Source organism: Chroicocephalus ridibundus, chromosome 2, assembly GCF_963924245.1.
Source record: "Chroicocephalus ridibundus chromosome 2, bChrRid1.1, whole genome shotgun sequence".
NCBI classification, from domain to species: domain Eukaryota; kingdom Metazoa; phylum Chordata; class Aves; order Charadriiformes; family Laridae; genus Chroicocephalus; species Chroicocephalus ridibundus.
In genome coordinates, this window is record NC_086285.1 from 123,557,241 (window position 1) to 123,571,830 (window position 14,590).

Consider the following 14,590-nt stretch of genomic DNA (forward strand, 5'->3'; position numbering starts at 1 on the left):
TAGACAAGTGGCAAAAATTGAATTTTGGCTATGTGCCTTTCCATTTAAAAGAAGGATCTTGGAGGAATATCCAAAAGGTTTGTGAGTGTCAAGCAAAATCTTGAGTCTTGACAAAGATGTGCAGCAGTTCAGCAGCTTAAACTTGAGAAATCACTTTACATGCAGGACGCACGAGACTGTCACTAGATTATTAGACCTGTTGCTGCTTTTAGTTGTTCTGACTTCAGTGATCTCTGATGGTTTTCTCAAGGGAACTCTACATTGTGATCAGAATAAACCTCTCCGCTAGGCATAATCTCGTCACTGTGATCCTGATTCATTTTCTTCAAGTGTACTTGTGTTACTTGTGCGCTGTGATCCTGCAGTTGCAATAGGGCACACAACTGGGGGAAAGTTAAACGGCTTAGAGAAACAGATCTGTCAGAAAAGGGGGATTTTGTTTTGTTTTTAAAATGATTTTTTAATGAAGAAGGAAACATCTTCAGCAAACTAATTGGTAGCTTTTCTTTTCTATGAACAAGAGAAACATGCCCATGCTGTGGCAGAAACCATCCTACCTTGTAACAGCAAACACTGATGGAAACTCCCAGTTTATCACAAAAACTGAAGAATCAAAATTATTCCTGTAACAGTCCAAAGGGTAAAATACACAGAATTGTTTATTCTGTCAGTGAAATCCGTATTGTTTCATTATGATGTTGTATTTGAGAAGTACCTTTCCTGATCTTCAGACTTGCTGTCCTTTGAATTCCCGAAGAAAATTACAGTTTTGTTGTTTATGCGGAGCTCCCTCCTTCCTGTCAGTCCTTGTCCCAGGAGAACCAGGAAAGCAAGGGATTCATCCCCTGTCTTACAGGCAGTGTAAATGCTCCCTAGTCTCCAAGGGTTTCTTTTATTGAACGTGCTATAAAACTGTGAGATTCTTGCTCAATGGGAGCTGGAATTTTTTGTCTATACTTCTGTTGTACCAGTGAGGGTTTATTTTAGTGTAGTTTCATTCTTACAGGTGATCCACTTTGTACGGTTCAAAATACTTGGAAGTATTTTCTCCATAAATAATGCTCATAATTTCAGCATATCGTTACCATAAAACATAATAAACTCTTTATTGGCTTCTCATAAAGCTCTGAATATATTTTTTCTTGCCAAGACTAGCAAGGCCCTTTATATTAGTCCAAAGTATCTTTGGCATTCCCTTCTTAGGCACACACTTAAATCTGTGGGCCAGATCTAATCTCTGTTAAATCAGTATAAATGAAGAATAACTCCATTGTTAATGGAATTTAATCTGCATCGTTGTTTTCAGAAGGGATTGGGTCTTCTCATTAGTTTGTGTTTCCTAAATATCGATATCAAGCTATTTGACCGTATGATTTTTATAGCTATTTATTGCCAAGAAAACATCAGAGGACCAGAAAGAAAGCAAACAAACGAAAACAAATCAGAAAAACAATAAAACGCAAACCAAAAGAACTGAACCTGTTTGGAAAGTTAATTATCAATTATCTACTTTGTGATATTTTTATAATGTAACACACTTCGCCCTATTGTCATCTCTTGTTGGAGGGACGAAGGAGAAAGGGAGTGGGATTGTTGGAAGAGCTGATGCTTGCTCCGACAAGTCTTACTCTTAGAATGAGTATCAGAAAGGGTCAAACCTGCTATGAAGCCAGGAGTAACTGCGTTTGCTACCTTACCATTAGCAGTTTGTAAGAGTTTCGTCTTCTGCAGGTACTGTTGTTGGAGTTAATGAGAGCACTGCTTTCTCCTGGCCTGCGTGTGACAGATGTGGCAATGGAAAGTTGGAACTGTGTCCTCAGGACAGGTGAGAGTCAGCATGCTCCAGAGCACTCCAGGTGTTCTGCAGATGTAGCCATAACAGCAGTAGGTGATGCAATGATTCCTGCAGGCACAGGCTGCACTTTGTTCCTTCCTAGAGCTAAGACGTAGTATTTTTATTGCTGATGAACTGATAAAACCTGCAAGGTTAGATTAATTTATTAAGAAAGATACAAGTAGATATGAAGTGGTTTTAATTTGCAGTTATCACATTTTTTTTCAAACTAATCTTAAAGTATTGCTTATGAACATTTTATAACCCACTGCATTATAATATTAGTTTTAATAAACATCCACATAAATCACAGATCTGGTTTTAAACTCTTTGAAAAGTAGTTTCTTGTTTTTCTCTGCCCTACCTTGTTACCCTGTGTACCACCAATTCACCTCATTTTTATATTGAACTGTGATCTTCACTGTAATTTATGTAGGTGTGAAAGAGAATCACTTCAGACCTATTAAATTTGTAACCTTTCTAAAAAGGACGTTGAATAATTCTGGGAGTACGACTGTCCCAGATGTGAAGACTTGATCCCACAGGATCTGTTACTGCCTGAACTGCTAAACCCGTGTCGACACTGGCGTGCTCTTGGAAAGCCTCCCCTTCAGCTGCTTAGCCAGCTTGCTCTTGCGGAGTCAGAGATACCTGATGGGATAAAATCACGAGAGGATAAGAGAGTAGTCAGAGTCTAAAAAAGAAGGAAAGGGGGGTTCTTTCTACTGGAAAAGCTTAAAAAAAGCATAAGGAGAAGCTGGATGGGCTTGATCCCATTGAAATAGGTAACATTTTCCTAAATATGAGAAGCTTTACCGCTTAGGCTTTGTTGGGTATAGCATCCGGGAGAAAAAGGATGAAAATAGAAAAAGGTTGTCCTATGTTATACTATCATGCAAAAAAGAAGGATGTGTGTATGTTCACATAGTAGTGTAGTTCAATAAAAAAAATTCTCTTTACTGTGAAGGACGCTTTTGCTTCATTTGGAGAACAATGGAGCATCAATATTTGTTTAAGACTTTATTCCAAGAAGCACTTATGGCTTAGCTTAATTTTATGCACATGACTTAAGTGTGTGCTGAAAATGTTGAATGTTGGCTGAACGAGGGCCTAAATCAATAAGTCACTTGGGCCAAATCTATACTGCAAATTTTCTTTTGCTATAGCTTCTAGAAGGTTATGAGATCAATATTTGCCTAAGTGAGGTGACTAAAAATATCGACCTGCCCCCATGTTGCCAAAATGTATAAAAGGAAGATCCTTTTGCTAGAAGAGTTTAGGTCTTCCAAGAACTACTCACCTCTACCAACAGAAGAGCTCTATTTGCTGTTATCAACTGAATGTCTACCAGGGTTTTCCTACTAAAAGTCTACCAGCAAAGTAACTGGTTTTTTGTGTATTTTGTTTTTACGACTGATAACTTTTACATTTCTCTGTGTTTTTCCATCATTATTTGCACGTTTCAGAGGATTAGTATACTGCAACCAGTGCTCCGAAGTTGTCATTTCACCAGTTTTGAAAATGCAGCTGGAAGTCTTCTTGAGTTGTCCATCCCGATCTCAAAGTATAGTAAAAGTAAAGGTATGGCATAAAATAAGCTTTGGTGTATTGACTATAGAGAGACTAGATATGTACACAGATACAGCCACACTTTTTATAAACAGCTGGGAAGAAAAATTAGCAGATGTAAGAGTATCCCATAACTTAATCTGATACTAGACTTGTTTTTCATTGGACTAAGAATACAGTTCCCAGACCTTACACAAATAATACAGTCATTGAGTTCACCCTGAGGTTTCCAAACTGTTTTGTGCTCCAGCTGAAGGCCTTGATGGGTTGGGCCCTCGAGAAACCTCAATCTCCACAGCCTAAAAGGAACGTGTATTTTTAGACTCCCATTCTGAACATCTTCTGTGCCACCTCTCCTCGCCTCTCTTGGCCAGAGACATAAAACCATTCTATATTAAAATTATTAATCTTTGTTTAACATGAGTGTTTTAACCTGCAAGATGTTTGCCATAAACAAAACTTGTTCGTTTTCTCATTCCAGCTGTTACAAAGGACAATCTCTTCTCTCCTGACATCCGCAGCCAGTGAGGATGGGGTAGGTGAAATGAATGTTGACTAAAGAAAGTTAAACTACATAACTTACTGTAGAAGCAGAGTACAGGAGACATGGATCAGGTGGGAAGATACTCGAATTATAGAAATCAAAGGGACTCCTGGAGGTCGTCATCCGACCCACCGCTCACACCTCACACTGGGCTATTGCCAACTCGTGGGCCAGTCAGATGTGACTTTGGCTGGCAGGGTCTTGGAAAGCTCCGAGGGTGGAGGTTCCACCACCTTTCCAGGCAGCTCATTTCAAAACTGCACTAGGAGCAGTAGGAGATTTCACTGGAAATAATGATTTTTTTTCTCGTGTCCAGCCTGGGATTTGGCTGGACCCTTTGTCAGTCCCACCTTCCACCTGCTGATGCCCTGCTATTGCGTGACTGCCGTCAGGCTGACACACTCCTTTTTAGCAGAGGGATCCCGCAGGTGGGATGTGTAGACAGCTTTAGCTCAGCTGTGGATCTGCAGAGCTATCTGCAAATGGCAGAATGTCCAGACATTCAGAGCTGCGATGAAAGGTGCTGGGCTTTGCTTCATTTTCTGGCTGAAGATCCAAAGACAGCAAAGACACGGTCCAAGCATCCCACCTTTTTGGGCTGGTCTTCTAAACCGTGTAAGCCACAACTACTTTCTTATAGCACAACCATGAAATTACTGGCAGGCGGTAATAGTAGAGAAATTTGCAAAACACGTGCAAAATAATACTTTATAGTTGTATGAATGAAACACGTGTAGGCCACAGGGATCCACGGGCTAAAGTACAGTTTATGTAATCGTGAAGTAGGTATTCCTTTAATCTGAGATATCAGAAGAGCCCTGACATTTGGCACAGTGACCCAGATTTATCGCAGGTGAGGGAGGCACCCGAGTAGGTGCCTGGCTGGCATTGGCTGCCGGGTGGTCAGCAGCGAAGGAGCGGCACCTTCAGAGGGTGATTAAGTCCAATTAGGATTCCGAGATCCCCCCCTTCTCCAATGCACATGGAAGGGAGCAAAGGTCAGCTCGTTGTCACGCTTAATCATCCCAGTTAAGTATCTTTGGTTAGGTGACACGTATTGGGGTCATTTTGCTTTCCCAGGCTTATACAGTCTTCTAGCATTTTGCTATTACGTGCTCCATGGTTTTAATGGAATTTGTGGATCATTTTTAAATTGGGACACTTCTCTGAAACTGTAAATTATTTTCCTTGCACTGGAGGGTGTTTATTTCATTTAAACAAAGAGATACAAGAAATTTCCAAAATTTGTTTGCTCTTTTAATAGCCGTTAAGTCTTGCTAAGTTTTACAGGATGTGTCTGGTTTGGTTACAGACCGACAAAACATAGTTCTTTTTCAAGTTATAAGAATTCAAACAACCTCTTTTTCATGTTTCAGTATTTATAATGCTAGTATTTAGAAGTCTGGCAATTTAGAAACATATTTTTTTTCCCTAGCTGAAATGCAGGGATAATTTTTTCCTTTTTTTTTTTTTTTATAAGCATTTATATCTCTGAACCACTGCATTTTAAACAGCAGCACATCTCAACAAAGATTCATCACAAGAAATACCACTTGATGTGGCATTTTTTTGCCAGTGCTGCTGAAGTTTCTAAGGGTGTAGCTTTGTAACACTTCTTTTGGCAGGGAGGTTGGTTTAGGCCGTCACTGCCCCTGGCCACTTGTTCCTTACCTTGTGACAACCCTTCTGTTACACCAGTGTAGCTGTTTGTGCAGCTGCGTGGTGGATTGGACTGCAGAACCGGTCTGGGGTAAAAATAATCTAGGAAGAAAAAAAAAGAAAAGGGTTGTTTATACCTTGAATCAGGCAAGAGACGTGGGTGTCGCATACCTGTACAAATGCACAGCCCGGATGAAAGCGGGGACATGGTCATCGACAAGTCCCATTGAGGAGAGAAATGGATGTAAACCTGCCATCTGAGATGGGTACCCTCTCGGGCGAGGTGTCAGCCGTCACTGTAACCACTTCTTCTGTTAAAGTGCTCTCTCATCTTAGAGAAACCATCCCAGCCTGGCATCCCTCTCCTTCACGCAGAATACAGTCTCTACAAATCTGCTCAGGCACGGCTCACGTAGGTAAAGTGCCAGGCGGATCATTAAACAGGAGGGACTGTGTAAGTGCCAGTGGTTGTAAATGGTACAACACAAAGTTGGGGGGGGGTGTTAAAGAGAGTTACAAAATATTTTTTAGTGGATCTGTTAGCTAAGGCAGTTGATATAGGTTATGTATATACACGTTGCTGGCGCATATGAATTCCTGCGAGTATCAGAAAGCTAGATAAAGGCAGCACATGCAGGTTACGCTGCAGTAAAATTGAGTTCAACGACACAGTAGCGTTTTGGGGTTTTTTTTTAAACAACTAATTTTAAAAGCCTGCTAAGGAAGCAGCACTTTAAGCAGGAGTGAGATCTAATTATTGAAAATGTAATGTATTCATTCTTTCCGTCAGTCCTAATGCACCTTTCTTTTTGAGTCCTTAAAAAAATTATCTGTTGGAAGAGGACCTTACACCCTGCATCTTCCGAGCCTAATGCTGCTTAGAACAGAATGTCCAGGACTGTTTGTTTTAATCAACATGCTTTTATCACTGCAGAGTTATGAGGTGCAGAGCGTGCTGGGAAAGGAGGTGGGGTTATTGAACTGCTACGTCCACTCCGTAACCAGCCACCCCGACTGTGTTGCACTGGAGGAAATTGTTCTTCTGGAAGCAGCAGCGAGACACTGAGCTGAACTCTAGTCAGCTACTATAGTATCTGTGGACTTTGTAATCTGGTTATCTGTTAACTAGTACACAGATAATGTATAATGCAAGTGTGATAAGTATTGAGATAGTTTATTAAAACTGTGATTTAAAAAGCACATTGTGCTAACACTGGAAAAGCCAAAATATTAAAACAATGTGTTCAGCGTTCTGAACTCCTCTTTTTTCGATCAGTTCAGAATTTAAGCATACAGTCATACAGTTCTTCAGCGTGTTTGCTATTCATGTATGTAAAACCTCTTGTTCTGGAAGTTTTGAATGGTTGTATATTTTTTTTATAATACTGTATTTATTGTGTGTCGATGGAAAATGTTTTACTGATATTTTTGAAATAAATACTTTGCTATGGGCAGCAAACATTGGTCTAAGCTGAGTTTTATCAGCGGATCCCAGACGTACCACCGGCTGCAAAACACTGTGTTGTGCGCGAATTCTGAGTTGTAACATTTGTTATCACCTTGCAATAAATGTTATAAAGACGGAGATTTGAACAAAGCTTATATTTTGAAGTGTCAAGCATATATAAAGTTAATGTTTTACAGCTAATTGGTCTCTAAGCATAGAAGTACCATGTTATCTGTAGCTTCCCACAAGGCGAGTGTCTCATTATACAGTTTCTGTTACGGGTAACGAGTAAACTGCTTTGTAGGCCACAAAACTATCCTCACCCTGACTACAGAGGCATGGATTAGAGATCAGTTAAAATAATATCAAAATGTTCCTACGTGTGTGTTGTTTGAGACGCAATTAACGTAAGAGTTCAGTCAGAAATTAGGTATTTTGTTTCTTCCCCTTTCATGGTATTTAAAAAAAAATGTGCAGGTCAGAGGAGGAGGAATGAATGGTTTTGTGCATGTCCCAGCAGAAAAGGAACAGCAAACTTGTTGCTACACTGATCATTCCTGTGGCTGAGGCTGATAGTGGAAAGTATTATATACGTCACAAGCACTACAGGAATGACCCAGCTTTTGAATCCCCTTTCTCCCCCCTCCTCCAAGTGTTTCAGTCTCCTTACCTGCCTCCCCGTAAGGAAGAAGGGGACGTCAGCCCATTCCTGTGCCTGGGATGCTGCCCTGTACGTGACCAGAGTGGGCCTTCGAAACCAGCAAGATTCCTCTCTCTCTTGAGGAGCACTGGCCGTTGGAGACGCTTGTCCTGACGGGCCATTTTTCTGCCAGTGCCTGACAGATGCTGTCGTCTTTGTGCACGCACTATCAAAATTCAGACAAGTAGCCCAACCTTTCGTAATTTATTCACTCACTCAAGAGATTGGTGTGGTTGCCTGTTCTCACTTTCACTAGCAGCAGTCAGTGAAAGTGGCCAGCCCCTGCACTGCCATGGTAGCCTAGAGCGGGCTGAAGCGCGTGTGTGCAGCAGCATCTCCTCTGGGCCTGCGGCTGGCTGGAACTTGGGAGCGCGTTAGCGTAGGTGCAGCTTCGCCTTGTCGGGAGTGGAAAACGAGGGGTTTTAACAGGAATTTTAAATGATGGTGTTGTGTTGATGTAGACTTTTTTTTTTTTCTTTTAAAATAGTATGGTTTTGGCAGACTCCTGGCCAAGGAGCAGCCCCTCTTGCCGCGCAACTGCTGCTCGGCCCCAGCAGCCAGCTCAGCCCAACACCGGACCCAGCATTCTGCCACCGCCGTGCGACTCCGGGGGGGAAAAGTCGACTTTGCGGGAGCCCCAGCGATCACCACCACTGCATCGCCCTTCGGCTGCTTTAGAAAACAACCACTCTGCACCTCACACACACACACCCCCTTCTCCTCACGATCCCCCCACACCCCTTTCAGCTGCTGGAACCCCCCATCCCGTGTCCCCCCGCCCAGAAGCGCAACTTCCCCTCTGCTTTCAAGAGACGGAGCAAACGAGAGCAGGGTTGATTTAAAATGCTTATTTCTTTTTTTATTCTTAGAAATGCTGTAAAAATTGATATAAAAGGTTGAGCATGCTCAAGTCTTTTTTTTTCATCCTACTACTGTCTAAAATACATGGGGTTTTGAATCATTTTAACAGATGTACCATAGCTGCATCGGTATGCGTAAAATGTAGAAAAGACGAAAACTACCATTACAAAAATAATTTAAGGGGAGAGAGAAAAAAAAAAAAAAAAGAATATATTTAGCTTTTTTTTTTTTTTGCAGGTTTCGTGGTGAAAGACCCCTCAGGCATCGCCCCACGTCGCTACAACATTCAGAAAGCGGCCGGGGGCCGGCGGGTCCCACCGCGGCATCGCGCCTCCTCCCGCGCCCGGCCCGGCCCGGGGCGCCGCGGCACCGAACGGCGCGGCACAGGCACGGCCCGGCCCGGCCCGGCCCTCTGAGGTATTTATCCACGGTCTCCCGGAGTCCGTCTCTCCGTCCCGTTCCCCCCCGGTTACCGGCAGTCGGTGCCCGAGCCGGGCTGCAGGAAGGAGGCGCTGGGCAGCTGCTTGAAGAAGTGCCGGAGGCTGGTCAAGTCCCGGGTGAGCTGCTCGATCTTCTTGTGCAGCTTCTCGTTCTCGGCCGACAGCTCCAGCAGCTTCTGCTGCATCTCCTGGTTGCGCCGCTTCGCCTTGTCCCGGCTCTTGCGGACGGCGATGTTGTTGCGCTCCCGCCGCTGCCGGTACTCGGGGCTAAACCTGTCCACGCACTTCTTGCCGCCCCGCTCCTTCCCCCCGGCGGCCGGCGGCGGCGGGACGCCCTGCCCCGACCCGGACACGGTCCCGGCGGCCCCGGCGGCGGCGGGTCCCGGGGAGCGGGTGCTGCAGCTGGAGGGGGAGCTGCTGCCCGGCGGCTCGGGGGAGGTGGGCGGCGTGGGCTGCCCGCTCAGGTTCATGATGGTCTGGGCGCAGGTGGCGATCTGGGAGGGCAGCAGGGAGGAGGAGAGGTCGCTGTCGCTCCAGTCCGGCTCCTGCTTCAGGGCGCCGCGGCAGGAGGAGGAGGAGGAGGAGGAGGAAGAGGAGGAGGAGGAGGAGGAGGAGGCGGTGCGGGGCTCGGCGCCCAGCAGGGTGGTCATGGCAGCGCCGAGGTCCTTGGCGGGGTCGCGGCCGGCGCCGCCGCCCGGCGGCAGGTACTCGCCGTAATCCCCGCCCCGCTCGGGCTTGTGGTTGCTGTTGAAGAGGTCGGCGAAGAGCTCGTCGTTGCACAGCTCCAGGTTGGGCACGGCCGACATGGAGTCAATGTAGGAGCTGAAGTCGATGGCGCTCTCGTCCTCGTACATGGCCGGGGCGGCGGCGCTCAGCTCCGCCAGGTTGGTGCCGCTTCCCCCCGGGCCGCCCCCCGCCTCCTCGCCGCTCATCCCGCAGCCGCGGCCCCCCGGCTTGCAGGCGGCCCCCGGCCCGCCGCCGCCGCTGCCCACCTTGGCGTCGTAGAAGTTGGCGGGCTCCAGGCACCAGCTCTTATAACATGCCGGCGAGTCCAGGCTGTAGAGAGCGGCGGCGCTCATCGGGGAGCGGGACGCGGGGGCTCCGGGCCGCGGGTACCAGCCGCCGCTCCGCGACGATCGCAGCTCCAGCCTCCCCCGGCGGGCAGGTGGGGAGCGGGACGGCTCGGTGCTGGTGCTGCTGGTGGGGGCACTGGTGGCGCTGGTGCTGCCGCTGCCGTCCCCTCGCCTCCCCGACGTGCGTGTGTGTGCGGGGGTGCGGCGGTTGCCGGAGGGGGGTGGAGGGGGGGGGGGGTGTCGATCCGCCTTCGGGTCACGCCGCGATGGGAGGCGGGGATGGGACAAGGCGTCTTCTGGACCTGGGAGCGAAACGCCCGCTCGGTCCCTTCTTATACGGCGCCGGCCCCGCCTCCTGCCCCAATGACGGGGAACGACTGTTCCCGGCACCCCCGGGGACCCGGGGGCGGGAGCGGGTGGGGTGCGCGGCCGCGGAGGCTGGGCTCCCGCCGCGGAGAGCTGCCACCTCCCGGTGGAGGGTGGCCGCGGTCGGGGGTGGCCCCCTCCCCCGGGGGGACGGGACGGTGCGGGGAGGGGGCAGGCGCCAGAAGGGCGCCTGCCCCCTCCCCGCACCGTCCCGTCCCCCCGGGGGGGTGTCCGCCCCGCCGCCGGTACCGGCCCCCCATTTCCCCCTGCCACACTCCGATTGACCCTTAATTTTCCCTTTTCCTGGCTTATTTCCACGCGTGACAGCGGAAAAGCTGGCGGAAAAGGCTCGTTTTACACCCCCCCACCCCCCCCCAACCACCACTTTCCCCAGCGGCGCTTTGGACGAAGCGATACGGGAAAGATGCTGCCGGCCCCACGCGTGTCTCCCAGCGCATCACCCTAGCGCCCTCCCGAGGCTCCGCTCCCTTCCGCAGCCTCACCCGAGAGGGCTGTAACTCCGCACCCCCACCCCCCCCACCCCCCCCCCCCCGAGGCTCCCCCAGTGACAGGGTGTCGGCTCCTTGCAGGATGCTCGGGTGGGAAAGGGGTCGCTGAGGCATCTTGAGCTGCCTCACGCTGACTGCGTGAAGTTAAACCTCCCTTAAAAACTTATGGTGAGTGATTATGTGTGTGTGTGTGTCGTCCCCCCCCATCTAGTAAACTGCTACTATCAAATTGGCAAGTACCAGAGAAATGAAAATATTTTCATTTCAAAGGTGTGAAATGCTACCTTTTCCAGTTACATATAGCAGGTTGTTTAAAAAAAAAAACAACCCTGGCTTCACCCTCAGGTGCTCCATTGACCGAATTACTAACTACATAAATAAATAAATAACCCTTAAAAAAAAATCTATTTTAAGTTTGGGGTTTTTTTTTTAATTTTTTATATTTTTTCCAGCAGATCCAGCTAAATTTACGACGTTTCGGTAAGACTAACCCAGCCGCTGACTTTTCAGCCCAGCCCTCGGATATCTAACACCGCTGGTGTGAAGCTGTGTGCCCTGCGGAGCGCTGTGCCGCCCGGAGGTGGTGGCTTTCTGGGGACTGTGGGGACGTGCGGCTCATGCCAGGTTCGTGCCAGGCCCCGCTGCCCGGCTCGGGGCCAGGCTCCATCTGCCGCTGCCGCAGCTGTTGCAGTAACGCGGCTGCTTACCAAAGGGGTGTGTATTTTAACATAAATAGTGGGGCCAGGACTGGTACCCGCTCGCCTTTTGGCCGTGAACTCCTCGTGGGAAGGCTGGTGGGATGGGGATTGGGGTGCTCTGCCCGGCAGGGGAGGTTTTGCATCTGGCAGGTGAGGTTTGAGGTTTTGCATGGAGGGGGGTGGGGGTTTGCTTTGCTTTTAACTCCGGCGCTGCAGTTCACCCCAGGGAGATGCTGTGTTTAAATAAACTTGATTTGATCTGCTCATCACAGGCTTCATCCCGCAACCTTTATCTACATGAACGTTTAGCACTGAACTTAGTGACACAACAAGCGGTTGCTTTTTTTTGGGTTTTTTTAGAGCAAACAATTTTCCTGTTCCACGTTGTCCAAAAATACATATCCCCAAAGCCAGTTCTGCCTGTTGTTACTTTCTGCCCTCCAGCCCTGGGGTGCGCTCACGTCCTGTGTCTCTGTGCCACCTGCCCTTGGCCTGGCTCTCCAGCGGGGAACTGCGACTGTCCCATGGTCTTCCCGGACCTTTTTCTCTGCAGGAAGCGTAGAGAGATGGGTGCACCAAGCATGGGAAGGTGGTTCAGACGTGCGAAGCAGTGACACCCACTCTCTCCCCCCCTTCTCTGCGACAGGGTCTGTGGATTGCTGGTAGGCGATAACATCTCACCTGTTGTAGCCATAAAAGTATAATTTGTCCTGGAACGCATCTCGTGGAACTGTTTGTGCGTGGAACTGTGTTGTGCTTTCAGCTCACTGAGGTCCTCAGCCCCAGAGGGCAGCTGCTCATCAGATGGTGTCGGTGCACAACTGCGCCAGCCCCAACAGTCTCATTGAACACCCATCACGTGTTACCCCAAAAAAGAGATGCAATTCCCAGCCAGGTCGCCCGGCCGCCACAGGGCACCCCGCCGGATGGCAATGAGAGTCCCAAATCCCTCGATAAACAGCGACCTGCTGGGTATGGAAACCCTGTGTAAGCCCCGATATCTGCCACCCGTGTCACACCTACGCCCCATTGTGGAGGGTGCAGCTTTGCTCGTGGTGTCGTCAGGACCCGGAGGCGTGTTCGGAGCTCGTGGTCAGAGGTGTCACTACCCGGCCCCCAAAACCGAGCGGCGAGAGCCATCCCCTGGAAGGTGAGTTGGTTGCGGAGCCTAACCGAGATGTGTGATTTCAGGAGCGCATTTCGGGGGGTTCCCCCGGGTGCCAAGGAGGGTGTGGAGCCCCGGGGTAGTACCACACCTGCAGCCAAGCAGCCGGCAGCAGGTGAGTAAGGGATACTTGTCGCTTACCGAAGCGCTGGGCTGAAGGCAGGACTATATCCACGCCGTGCTGTTTCCTGGCATCTCGGCAGCTGCATCTGTTCCCATTTGCATAAATAATGTCATGGAGAGCAAAGCAGAGCCAAGCCCTCAGTTCCCTCACCCGTCCTGCTGAGTACCTGACCCACCGAATCACGGCTTCTCTCTGAGCTCCAGTCAGTTTTGAACAGCAGTGAGAAATATTTGAGCATCTGAGTTTCAGAATATTTTCGCTAAAACCTGTTTGAGGTTCCTGCTCCAAATGAAGCAAAGAGGAGCATTTGCACCTGGAGAGAGAGGACAAGAAACCTTTCTCTGAGAAAACTTTGCAGAAAAAAGACAAAACTTTAAACTACAGAGTGCTGGCTGTGAATCACAGAACCATAGAATGGTTTGGGTTGGAAAGGACCTTAAAGATCACCCAGTTCCAACCCCCTGCCATGGGCAGGGACACCTCCCACTAGACCAGGCTGCTCAAAGCCCCATCCAGCCTGGCCTTGAACACTTCCAGGGATGGGGCATCCACAACTTCCCTGGGCAACCTGTTCCAGTGCCTCACCACCCCCACAGTAAAGAATTTCTTCCTAGTATCTAATCTCCCCTCTTTCAGTTTAAAACTGTGACCACCCCCTTGTCCTGTTGCTACACTCCCTGATAGAGTCCCTCTCCACTAACCCAGAGAAGCACCAGGACACTGAGCCCTCCAGGGACAGGAATTAAATCCCACTGTTATTTCTGCCTCGTTTTTCCTGGTAAATGAGAGCCAGGCCACCCAGGGAAGGTGGGGACACGGGGCAATGCTTCAGCCTGGCTTTCAGCCTCCCTGTCCTCCTCCCGGCATGCTGGCCCCTGGCAACCCAGAAGCGCGGGGCTCTTTGGGGCAGCGGGGCTGGGAGCCCAGTGGGGCTGGGCTGGTCCTGCGGAGCCCACGGAGCCCTTCGCTGCTCTTGGGGTGCGACGGGGCTGAGGCAGCACCAGCAGGACACCGGCTCCTGGGGGACTCCTGGGCTGGGGTGAGGCAGCTGCGGAGCAGGACTGCTGGTGGGGGGGGGACGGGACACCTTGTCTGGGGGAAGCACCTCACAGCACCAGGTTTCAGAGGGAAAGGTGAGAAAGAGCCAGGTGATAAGGGTGAAAAAGGTGTGGGGGGGTGGTTTGCCTGGTTTTCTCCTTCCCCCAGGAAGAAGCAGGGGGTGCAGTGACGGTTTCATTCAAGAGCTAGAAGCCAGGACTGGCACGTGGGGGCTGACCAGGGACTTGGGGGAATGGGACGTACAGGTGAGGAGGTGCAAGTTGTCCAGGGAGAGTTAAAAACCTGCCAAGTCACTCCTAGGGGAGGGACAGAACCTCCTCGAGGTTGGTGTTGGCTATCATAAGCCAGAGCAGTGGCTGCTGGATGGACCCTCCCTGCCTCCTGTCCCACCATCGCCAGGGCTGCTGCCGGCTCCGTCTCCTGGAGGGCTCTGACAGCGTTTTGCTCCTCACTTGCGCTCACTTGGGTCAGTTCATTGCAGTGACCCAGCCCGCGGCCACCCCACTGTTAGCGGCTGAAGAACTCGCTGGTAAATGAAAAGG

The 14,590-nt window shown here is 49.5% G+C and overlaps 2 protein-coding genes across 2 annotated transcripts in view; one reads left to right on the forward strand and one right to left on the reverse strand.

Annotated features, from left to right (window-relative positions):
• Positions 1 to 7,191, forward strand: part of SPIDR (scaffold protein involved in DNA repair) — a 205,297-nt gene extending 198,106 nt beyond the window's left edge. The window contains exons 17-20 of the mRNA XM_063326835.1: positions 1,732 to 1,825; positions 3,301 to 3,415; positions 3,885 to 3,938; positions 6,541 to 7,191. Coding sequence (XP_063182905.1) covers positions 1,732 to 1,825; positions 3,301 to 3,415; positions 3,885 to 3,938; positions 6,541 to 6,672 — 395 coding nt within the window. The 3' untranslated portion in view covers positions 6,673 to 7,191. The remainder of the gene's footprint in view (positions 1 to 1,731; positions 1,826 to 3,300; positions 3,416 to 3,884; positions 3,939 to 6,540) is intronic.
• Positions 7,192 to 8,586: 1,395 nt separating this feature from the next.
• Positions 8,587 to 10,356, reverse strand: CEBPD (CCAAT enhancer binding protein delta). The gene has a single exon (XM_063326836.1). It carries the CDS (start codon positions 10,131 to 10,133, stop codon positions 9,084 to 9,086), a length of 1,050 nt encoding a protein of 349 aa, XP_063182906.1. The 5' UTR covers positions 10,134 to 10,356; the 3' UTR covers positions 8,587 to 9,083.
• Between the last annotated feature and the right edge of the window lie 4,234 nt (positions 10,357 to 14,590).